Here is a 12,034-nt window from a genome sequence, read left to right on the forward strand (position 1 = left end):
AGAATTATCTATGATTTTGGTGAATGAATTGTCTCAATGGCTGCATTTAGCCAGTTAGCCCTCATTTAGGTCGTGAGCTCCCTCAGTCTCTTACAGAGAGTTTCTGATGTTATTCACTTTGACCAAAATTGACCTGTTTCTCTCTCAGTAGATTTAATTTATATATATTAAGTTTAAATTTCTGCTTAGTGCATTTAGTACTGTCCATTGGCCATTTAAAAGTTTTGAATTGCATGGATGTAACTTCAGGTTGGCAACTATTTGTGTTGAGGATGTAGCATTTTCAGTTCTGCCCCCATCTAAATAAAAAAGGCATCCCTTATGAAAAATAACCACATTACATTTACATGATAATTGGTCCATTTGTATTTTGTTTTACCATGATTTGTGTCATACTATACCTATACATGTTTTAGAATGATTTTGCTCTGATTTCCATCACCATTATGCAATTTTACTAAGTTATACTACTTTTATAACAGATAATAAAGCTGTTGTTAATTGTGTATAACAATTCAATTGCCAGCTATCAAAGATGGTGATATCATTATTCTAACTGTAATACTACTTACTGAGGCCACTGTATAATAATAATAATATACAGACCTTTTCCAAAGTAACAATGTCATATATATATATATATATATCTTCTGAGTTTTATTTTGTATTCTATGGAGCTCAACTTTAACTCCAGTATTCCTCTTTAGAAGTGAATATAACAATTTCAAATTAATACATGAAAAGCTTGGCTTTTCTTACACACAAAACCATCAAAGTTAAGCAAAATATACTATTCATATGTATTTAGTCATGGTGTGTAAAAGTAGTGCTTGGCTGAATGATTCTAACACCTTACATACACGTTCACAAATGTAATATGCAGCTGAATGGAAGCTTTGCTATCCTAGAATATATTTTACTCAGTTGCAGCTATATGTATATATATATATATATATATACAGTACTATGTAAACGTTTTAGACAGTTGTGTCAAAATGCTATAAAGTAAGAATGCCTTCAAAAATAGTCATGTTAATAGATTATATTTATCAATTAGCAAAATGCAAAGTGAGGGAACAGAAGAAAAATCTGGAAACCCCTGTCTGCCTTGAAATGTCTGCCTGGGAGAGACCTTGCTGATGCAGTATAACTACCTTGTGTCTTGTTGCTGTGCTCAGTCTTGCCATGGTGTATGACTTTTGACAGTAAACTGTCTTCAGCAACCTCACCTTATTAGCTGAGTTTGGCTGTTCCTCACCCAGTTTTATTCCTCCTACACAGCTGTTTCTGTTTCAGTTCATGATTGTTTTTCAACCTACATATTGAATTGATGATCAATAGCACCTGTTTGGTATAATTGTTTAATCATACACCTGACTATATATGGCAAGCCAAATTATCATTTAGAGATATCTCTAAATCATTTAAAGATATCTGCAAATATTTCAATATATCTTCAAATAATTCCAGATATCTTCAAATATTTAAAATACAGCTAAATCTCAGCCAAAATACAGGAAGTCATTTGAAGATATCTCTAAATGATTTAGAGATATCTTCAAATCAATTTGAGATATCTGCAAAACATTTAGAGATATCTTTAAAAAGCACCTTATTTAGATATCTCTAAATTGTTTGCAGATATCTCTAAATCATCTATAGATATCTTTAAATTATTCAGAGATATCTTTAAATGATTTAGAGATATCTTTAAATATTTGAAAATATATTTAAATGCATTAGAGATATCTCTAAATGATAATTTGGCTTGCCATAACTATATGCCTACAAAATCCCTGACTCTGTGCAAGTGTACCTAGAAGAATTGATGCTGATTTGAAGGCAAAGGGTGGTCACATCAAATCCATATTTGGTATTTTTCTTCTGTTCACTCGCTTTGCATTTAGTGAATTGATAAATATAATATATTAACATGTCTAATTTTTTTAAAGCATTCTTACTTTACAGCATTTTCTCACACCTGCCTAAAACATTTTACTAAAACAGTACTGTATCTAATATGGGTATTACAGTTTTTATGTCCTTTGACAGGTATTTATGTGAATTTTGTGATGATTTATTGGCATTTGCTTCGTGCAAGGTGTTGTATCAGGCTTGTTTTTCATCAGCTGGGATTAACACTGTTCTTGTTTTCAATTTTATTGCAGACAACACAGCTGGGATTCTCACCAAACGCAGTGGGTTTAGTCGAAGATTGCAAGAGATTTTTTTTCTGCCTGTTGTGATAGAAGACAGTGGGTATCCAGTTCAGAGCAGTACCAGCACTCTGACCATTCGAGTCTGTGGATGTGATACTGATGGCACCCTCTTATCTTGCAATGTTGAAGCAATCTTCTTACCAGTAGGACTCAGCACTGGAGCACTGATAGCAATCCTGCTATGCATCATAATACTCCTGGGTTAGTTATCTTTCTTCTCCATGTGGTAACTGTGAGATTCTCCCATACTTTTTAATGTTTAGTAAGCAATATCTTTACTGTGCCTATCATGCACTCTTTTATTTGTTTTTTAGCTTCCATCTAGGGCTTTTATAAAACTAATAAGAATATAGATCTATGTTAACTGCACAGAAACAACTAGTTTTCTGTTCTTTATTGTTCATATTATTGAAAAATATACAAGCTTCCTGTAAGTGACATACTAGATGCATGTATGGCTGCTGTGATTAAGAATAAGGTTTATTGGAAGCATTTTTAAGTTCTTTAAAAATAGATTGATTGTTTATTATAAGAAAGTGGGGTGGTGGTATCATAAGGAGAGGAGAAGAAACTCACTTATAGAAGAACTATGGTTCCTGTCATGAACAAGCAGCTTATCAGGGAGAATTCACAAAACACACAGATCCCAAAAGCAATAGCATGAACACTCAGATGTTGGCTGTCTGTGAAATTTACCATTTATTTTGGCATGAGTCATATTTAAAGGAATCTCTATAATCCCTATATGATGCTACTGATATAAATGTAACAACAAAGTAACATATTTGAATGTCACTCAAAGTCAGTTAATTGAGAAACAGATGCATATATACACAGAATAGGCAGCAGGTGGCAAGTGGCTGAGTAGAGTTTTTGAACTAAATGTGTATTGCTTTAATATGTTTTACAGAAGAATCAAAAGGAAACTTCATAGTATAAGTGAGTTACTTTATCCTATAAAGAGTATTTTCTTTATACATTCAATCAAGAGGGTAGTACCAACTACAGAAATATAGGAGAGGGTACATAGATATTCCCTGGATCACAAACATAGATATGTTTAGCCTTCTTTAATATCGTATGAACTAATACAAAGTTTATATTTTATTGCAGTTTCATTTTAAAAATTGTAGGACAGATGTTTAACTAATTTCATTTGGGCTTTCAAGGTCATGTTTGTCACACTTTCGCAAATTTTGCCCCTTAAAAACTGAGATCTCTCCTCTATTCATACGCCTTTAAAATAGAACAATGCAGCACGTGACTCAAAACAAATCTATGAAATGATCCTTATATCCTCTAAGTTCTGTTGTGTTCACTCATCTGTACAGATGCTCGTCTCTCTATGAGTTGTTCTGAAATTCACAATTCCCTGTCAGTCTTTTCTTTCCTGTTTCGTTAACTTTCATTGACTTTCAATGTCATGGTGCTGTCACATTTAAAGTATGTTAACTCGACCTTATTTGTTTTATAGAATTCCCTCAATTAAGATGAATTATCAATTAAAATAAAACCAGTATTGCGGATGATTTTCCCGAAATAAACACAAACAAATGAGATGTAACTTGATTAATGTAAAACACTTGTAAAATGAACTCAGAACTATTTAAGTTTTTTTATTTCACATTTTGAGGTTGTGTCATATATATTCCAAGAATAATAAATGTAATCAATAATATTAATCTTATTTCATATTTTACAATCTAACATAAATAAGAAATGCATTTACATTGCCATCTTTTTCCAGTATATTTTGTGTGGTTTTTGCCTTTATAGTTTTAATAAGATAACTTCAATGGCTGAATTATTAGGAGGTAATCCTATCTCTTGCGTGATAAAATATGCTATCCTTCAAATCAGCCTTCATTATGCCCCAAGGGGTGTGATTATCTCACGTTAATCGACCCCCTCCTGCTCTATGTTGCTTAAGTGATACTGTCAAGGGGTTTTGGATACCAATCCTTATTTACACGCTAAGTAAATGTGTATATATATATATATATATATATATATATATATATATATATATATATATATATACACTCACCTAAAGGATTATTTGGAACACCTGTTCAATTTCTCATTAATGCAATTATCTAAACAACCAATCACATGGCAGTTGCTTCAATGCATTTAGGGGTGTGGTCCTGGTCAAGACAATCTCCTGAACTCCAAACTGAATGTCTGAATGGGAAAGAAAGGTGATTTAAGCAATTTTGAGCGTGGCATGGTTGTTGGTGCCAGACGGGCCGGTCTGAGTATTTCACAATCTGCTCAGTTACTGGGATTTTCACGCACAACCATTTCTAGGGTTTACAAAGAACGGTGTGAAAAGGGAAAAACATCCAGTATGTGGCAGTCCTGTGGGCGAAAATGCCTTGTTGATGCTAGAGGTCAGAGGAGAATGGGCCGACTGATTCAAGCTGATAGAAGAGCAACTTTGACTGAAATAACCACTCGTTACAACCGAGGTATGCAGCAAAGCATTTGTGAAGCCACAACACTTACAACCTTGAGGCGGATGGGCTACAACAGCAGAAGACCCCACCGGGTACCACTCATCTCCACTACAAATAGGAAAAAGAGGCTACAATTTGCACAAGCTCACCAAAATTGGACAGTTGAAGACTGGAAAAATGTTGCCTGGTCTGATGAGTCTCGATTTCTGTTGAGACATTCAGATGATAGAGTCAGAATTTGGCGTAAACAGAATGAGAACATGAATCCATCATGCCTTGTTACCACTGTGCAGGCTGGTGGTGGTGGTGTAATGGTGTGGGGGATGTTTTCTTGGCACACTTTAGGCCCCTTAGTGCCAATTGGGCATCGTTTAAATGCCACAGCCTACCTGAGCATTGTTTCTGACCATGTCCATCCCTTTATGACCACCATGTACCCATCCTCTGATGGCTACTTCCAGCAGGATAATGCACCATGTCACAAAGGTCGAATCATTTCAAATTGGTTTCTTGAACATGACAATGAGTTCACTGTACTAAACTGGCCCCCACAGTCACCAGATCTCAACCCAATAGAGCATCTTTGGGATGTGGTGGAACGGGAGCTTCGTGCTCTGGATGTGCATCCCACAAATCTCCATCAACTACAAGATGCTATCCTATCAATATGGGCCAACATTTCTAAAGAATGCTTTCAGCACCTTGTTGAATCAATGCCACGTAGAATTAAGGCAGTTCTGAAGGCGAAAGGGGGTCAAACACAGTATTAGTATGGTGTTCCTAATAATCCTTTAGGTGAGTGTATATATATACACATACACAGTTAGGTCCATAAATATTTGGACAGTGACACAATTCTCATCATTTTGGCTCTGTACGCCACCACGATGGATTAGAAAGGAAACAATCAAGATGTGCTTTAAGTGTAGACTATGGTGATGTCTATGGGTTCCAGACTTCAGGCAGTCATTGACTGCAAAGGAATTGCAACCAAGTATTGAAACTCACAATTTAATTCATGATTATGTTAGTTTGTCCAAATACTTTTGAGCCCCTAAAATTGGGGGGACAACATATACAGCTCTGGAAAAAATTAAGAGACCACTTCAAATTGATTTCTGAACTTGGAGTGGTCTCTTAATTTTTTCCAGAGCTGTATAAATGGGTGTAATTCCTACACTGTTCACCCAATTTGATGTAACTACCCTCAAATTAAAGATGAAAGTCTACACTTAAAGGATATCTTGATTGTTTCCTTTCAAATCCATTGTGGTGGCGTACAGAGCCAAAATGATGACAATTGTGTCACTGTCCAAGTATTTATGGACTTAACTGTATATACATACACCGATCAGTCATAACATTATGACATTATGAGCTACTGTAGCTCAAATTGCTGAAAAAGTGAATGCTGGTTCTGATAGAAAGGTGTCAGAACACACAGTGCAGTGCAGTTTGTTGCGTATGGGGTTGCGTAGCCGCAGACCAGTCAGGGTGCCCATGCTGACCCCTGTCCACTGCCGAAAGCGCCTACAATGGGCACGTGAGCATCAGAACTGGACCACGATGCAATGGAAGAAGGTGGCCTGGTCTGATGAATCACGAGTTCAAGGTGTTGACTTGGCCTCCAATTCCCCAGATCTCAATCCAATCGAACATCTGTGGGATGTGCTGGACAAACAAGTCCAATCCATGGAGGCCCCACCTCTCAATTTACAGGACTTAAAGGATCTGCTGCTAACGTCTTGGTGCCAGATACCACAGCACACCTTCAGAGGTCTAGTGGAGTCCACGCCTCGACGTGTCAGGGCTGTTTTGGTGGGAAAAGGGGGACCTACACAATATTAGGCAGGTGGTCATAATGTTATGGCTGATCGGTGTATATATACACACACACACACTTTATATTAAATGTTAATGTTTATAGCAGCCAGTATTCAAAAAAGGCAGAAAGGAATAGCAGTCAATACAAATGTTTAAGACTCCAGAAAATCACATTGATTTTTTGGTGATTAAAAGCATGCCAGTACAATTTTCAGGATCGATTTATGGCTAAATTAGAAAAACCATAATAAGAAAATAAGACAGCAGCAGGGTAGAAGGTTGACACTGCTTAAGAGCTCTCAGGCTGAATAGTCCTTGTGAAGAGCCAAATTAAATCAGAAATTGCAATGATGGCAAATCGAAAACCAATAGGTGCCAAAAGGAACTTCTTTGGAGACTGCACAGCAGTTTACTCTTATAAATAATGATTTTGTAATATGAAATCAAGTAAATACCATCCAATCCATAGCAGTAGCAATAAGGTCTGAAAGGATCAGCCCAGCAACTATGATTAATTTGGCAGAGTCAGCCTGTCACAGGTAACTCAGTAAAAGCTAAATCAAATAAAAATTTGCTTAATCAGCACACTGATTAATAATAGAGTTATAGATGACCAATAACAATTTTTATGAAAGAAGTCAGCAAAAGAGAACCAGAATGTATGATGAAGCAATAAACTGAGATGAATGAAAGTTACGTAATATGGTCACTGTAAAGAAAGGAAGGTCGATTTGGAGGAGGACTCACAGGTACATGTTGGGTTTCCCAAAATGTGCAGCATCCTCACAAAATATTAGTTTACATTACATGTCATGGTTGGCCATTGTATTATGTACATTTGTTTATGTATGTATTTTCCTTGTATTGTTTACTGAATTTATTTACAAGTTCATTTTCTTTAAATACTTTAACCTTAATACCTGGTTTTCTGATACATATAGTTTTTTCCTCTTATCAATACTTGAGTTACAAAATGTTTAAAAAAACATTTAAAATATCAAATTATAATTATTGATATTATTTTTCTTCCACAATTTATTTAAACTAATATGATCAATATATATTCTGAAGGTCAATAGGAGTTATATAAACAACGTAATTAATACATAATGTGCCACTGGGGGTTTGGGAGGTGCTTGTTTTATTATTCTTATATAAATAATTTAAATTTCAAAAGCACATGAGCACAACACATTATTTTAGTTTCTTTAGAAACAGAACCATATTGTTATGTGATGGTATGTATAGTATGTATGTATGTATATATATATATATATATATATATATATATATATGTATGTATATATATATATATATATATGTATTGTATTCATTTTATTGTAGGGAATAACATAAACTTCCCACATTTGACTGCTTAGCAGTATATCAACTTTTGCCTTGTTTCCGTCTGCCACTGGCAGCAAGATGAAATAGCCTTTAATCTTTTCCATGATAACCAAAGCAATACAAAGCAATGGAAAAGTGCTCTCAAGACACAAGTTTGAATTGCAGACTAAGCCTGATCCCATGTAGATACATGCATTTAAGGATCGCCTCAGGCTCTACTTTATTTTATTATTGAACTGCAAAATAATGCAAATTGGGCAGGAGAGTTGAAGTATAGTTGAATATTGCCATTGGCTGTAAAAAATCTAAAAGTTTTCCTTATCTAGTTCTATTCTGTTGCTCTGGTTTTGCAAATGCATAGCTTTACAATTTCTTAAAATATCCCTAAAACGAAATCCACACAAAACATGAACAATAAATAGACAAACCAAACAATCTATAAAGATCCATCAGGTGTTCCCCTGCTAAACCCCCACGAGTCTTGCACGGCATGGCATCAAAATATATATATATATTGTATTCAATATTTATTCACTACTTGGTGGAAGCACCTTTGGCAGCAGTTATTTTCAGTGAATCTTTTTGGATAGATTTCTACCAACTTTTCACAGTGGGATGGTGTAATGTTGTCCAGCCTTCCTGTAAAATTGCTGCACTTCTCAAATTCATTGAGGATTGTTGAAAGACTAAAATCTTCAAGTCTCTCCATAAAAGTTATTTTGGTTTCAAGTTTGGATTTTGACCGGGCCACTCAAGGACATTCACTTTCTTAATTTTAAACTACTCCAGTGAGGCTTTGGCCTTGTACTTCGGGTTATTGTCCTGCTGAAATGTGATTTTTTTCTACACAGTATTGATTCTTGGCTGTTTCGAGCAGGTTTTCCTCTAGGATTCGCATATACTTTGCACAATCCATTTTCCTTTCAATCCCGACAAGCTTCCTAGTGCCTGCTGATGAGAAGTATCCCCACCATCATGCTTGACAGTTGGGATGGTGATAACTGGGTTATGTGTTGTGTTGGGCCTATGCCAGATTTAATGCTTTGAATTTAGACCAACGTCTGAGCACAAAACCTTCTGCCACATGTTTGCTGTATCACTTACATGCTTTGTTGCAATCCCTATATGAGATTTAAGATGGGTCTTTTTCAGAAATGTCTGCTTTCTTGCCACTCGCCCACGCAGGCCAGCTTTGTGTAGGGACTGGGATTATTGTAGATGTATGAACACTGATTCCCATTCTCAGACACAGAACTTTACAAATCTTTACAAGTCACTATTGGCTTCACAGTGGCATCCCTAAGCAGTTTACTGCTTGGCCGGCTGCTCATTTTGGAATGGCGGCCTGATCTGGGTAGTGACTGTGTGGTATGAAGCACATTCCACTTATTAATGATGGTCTTCACCAAATTAGGTGACATGTAACCTTCTCCTGATCTGTGCTTCTTCTCATCTTTTTCCCGGACGTGTTTAGAAAACTCTTTGGTCTTCACGGTTGGTTTGTCATATCACTATGTGAGTTGTGGCTTGAAATTCTATATTTAACTGGAACCTTTAATTAAGTTACTGTGAAGCCAAGTTAAACCACTTTGATTACACAGAGACAGAGACCATAACACTAATTGTGTAACCTTTCAAACTAGTCTTTTGCAAATGATTTAGGGTTGCCATTGCAAAAAGGTTGAATATGTATATTGTGGCACCGTGTGGGTTGGGCACGGCGCCTGGGGCTCTACAGGTTGGGTCTCTTGTGGAAACAGCAACTCAGAGGCAGAGAATTAGGGTGAAGGAAGTGCAGGTTTATTTACAGTGAGCAGGTGAGCAAAACAAAGAGACATACAGAAATAGTCAAAACAAAACCCTAGCTCAGGCGTTCCCAATGTCTGGTGATGGAGGGCCAATTTCCCAAGGTTGCATGGGATGGGGGGCCGCAGTACAAAATTAACCACTGATTTTATTTCCTATACATTTCTGTTAGGGAACATTTATTAACTTTAATGGTTGTTTTATTATTTTCTCCCAAGTTACATTTGCAATTTGTAACAGAAAATGTTCATGAAGTGTAAAAATATAGTACATCTTCAGAAAAGGGTGGTTGAAGGTTGGATTTAGGGGGCCACACCAAACATCCTTGAGGGCCACATTTGGCCCCCAGCCCGCACTTTGGGAACAACTGCCCTAGCTCCTTGTTGAGTCTAACTAAATGTGGTCACAGCTGCCTCTCAACACAAATAACTAATTAAACACAAACACTGCGCAACAAGATCAAAAGAAGAGTTAAGTTCAAAGTTCTTTACGAGTTCATGTTGTGTCATGTTGTACTCTCTCCACACCACTTCCAGGCTCTCCTCCTGCCTCCCCAACAACAAAGGGTGCTTTTTTGGGGGGAAAAAAATGCCTGTTTTTGTCTATATATGTTTTCCCCACAAACTTATAGAAAATACTCATCCACATAAATTTGTTTCTCTTTTCTTTCAGTGATTGTGGTACTTTATGTTGGACTCAGGAGACAAAAGAAAAAGGAAACCCTGATGACATCAAAAGAAGATATCCGTGACAATGTCATACATTATGATGATGAGGGAGGTGGGGAGGAAGACACGCACGCTTTTGATATGGGCACCCTGAGGAACCCCAAGGTGATCAAAGACAACACGTTCAGAAGAGATGTCAAACCAGATACTGAACCCTGCCCTAAGCTACCTGTTTCCCAGGACAGCACAGATATCAGAGATTTCATTCACCAGCGGCTGCAGGAGAATGATATAGATACTACTGCGCCTCCATATGACTCTCTGGCCACTTATGCATATGAAGGAGAGGGATCGGTGGCGGAGTCCTTGAGCTCTATCGAGTCAATTGCCGCTGACACTGATATGGATTACGATTACCTCAGTGAGTGGGGCCCTCGTTTTAAAACTTTAGCGGGGATATTTGGAGAACAGGAATCCCAACTGGATGCAAAGGACGACAAACTTTAATGTTTCTAACAGAGGCTTCTTTTTTGTTTAAACTGATTCTTACTTTTCAGGGTTTTCTTTCTTACGATCACACATAGTATTTTTTTTCCCTTTCCTCTTCCAAGATGATGTCTTGCAAATATAGAGGAAGGAGAGTCAATGGAAATAAGCCAGCCTTTCAGATATTATTTATAAGAAATATGTTTTGTTTGTTTTTTAGTGTTTTTTTTTTCTTTATGGTAAGATCTAGAGGAAAGGAAGACTCAGTACTGGAGAAATGAAGGAATTATCTTTAGTATTCTTAAAAAGTGCCTCAAGAAAAGTTTTTTTTTTTTCTGAAATCTCATCAGAGTGGAAAAAACATATTTCATTGCATAGTCAAAGGCCCAGAAAAAGATGGAATGATACTGAACAATGTTTAATTGAAAGCAGCAATAATGTTCTCCTGTGGTAACATTATTAATGAAAAAGAATCTGCAGGAAGTGATGTGGCCCTATTTTGGCCAAATATGAAATGATTGTTTGATTTATGTATTTGTTTTATATATATATATATATATATATATATATATATATATATATATATATATAGTTAGTTTATGTATTTATTTGCTTATTTATTGATTTGTTTGTTTATTTATTTATTTATTTATTTATTTATTTATTTATTTGTTTGTTTGTTTGTTTGTTTTGAAGACACTTGAGGTTTTTTGTAATTACTCATGCCCCACATGCAAAGGATATTCCAACCATGATGGGACTGTTGTAAAGACTTGTATTTGTTGTAAAAAATAATTTAGGGCTAAAAATGAAATATTGAGATTCAGGTCATGTAATAAACACTGTTTTTTCTTAAATAAACACAACTTACAATAAATAAATACAATTTTTCTTAGAATGAAGTGACCGATTCATAACATGAACTCACTTCTTGATCATCAAACACAATTTAAAATTAGTGCAGAGTTAAGTTCGCTCAACTTTATTATTTAGAAGTTGTATTTTTTATGTTGATATCAAAAACGACAATTTACGTCATTGAGAACTTTGCAAAGCTTTAATCTTTAAAATTAAATTTCCAATTACACCCCACTAGTTACTGTAGGGGCAATATTTTATGCTCAAGACCTTTGTCACAACAGTCAAACACAATGCTAAACATCCTCCTGCATACAATTTAGAAAATAAGGAATATATACTGTGCTAAAGGTCAAAATCACATTCT

The 12,034-nt window shown here is 35.8% G+C and overlaps 1 protein-coding gene across 1 annotated transcript in view; it reads left to right on the forward strand.

Annotated features, from left to right (window-relative positions):
• The window catches only part of LOC136768110 (cadherin-12-like), a 169,096-nt gene extending 157,746 nt beyond the window's left edge, over positions 1–11,350 (forward strand). The window contains exons 12-13 of the mRNA XM_066722166.1: positions 2,169–2,420; positions 10,328–11,350. Of these exons, the coding sequence (XP_066578263.1) occupies positions 2,169–2,420; positions 10,328–10,830 (755 nt within the window). The 3' untranslated portion in view covers positions 10,831–11,350. The remainder of the gene's footprint in view (positions 1–2,168; positions 2,421–10,327) is intronic.
• The last annotated feature ends 684 nt before the right edge of the window (positions 11,351–12,034 follow it).

Source organism: Amia ocellicauda, chromosome 2 (genome assembly GCF_036373705.1).
Source record: "Amia ocellicauda isolate fAmiCal2 chromosome 2, fAmiCal2.hap1, whole genome shotgun sequence".
NCBI lineage: Eukaryota > Metazoa > Chordata > Actinopteri > Amiiformes > Amiidae > Amia > Amia ocellicauda.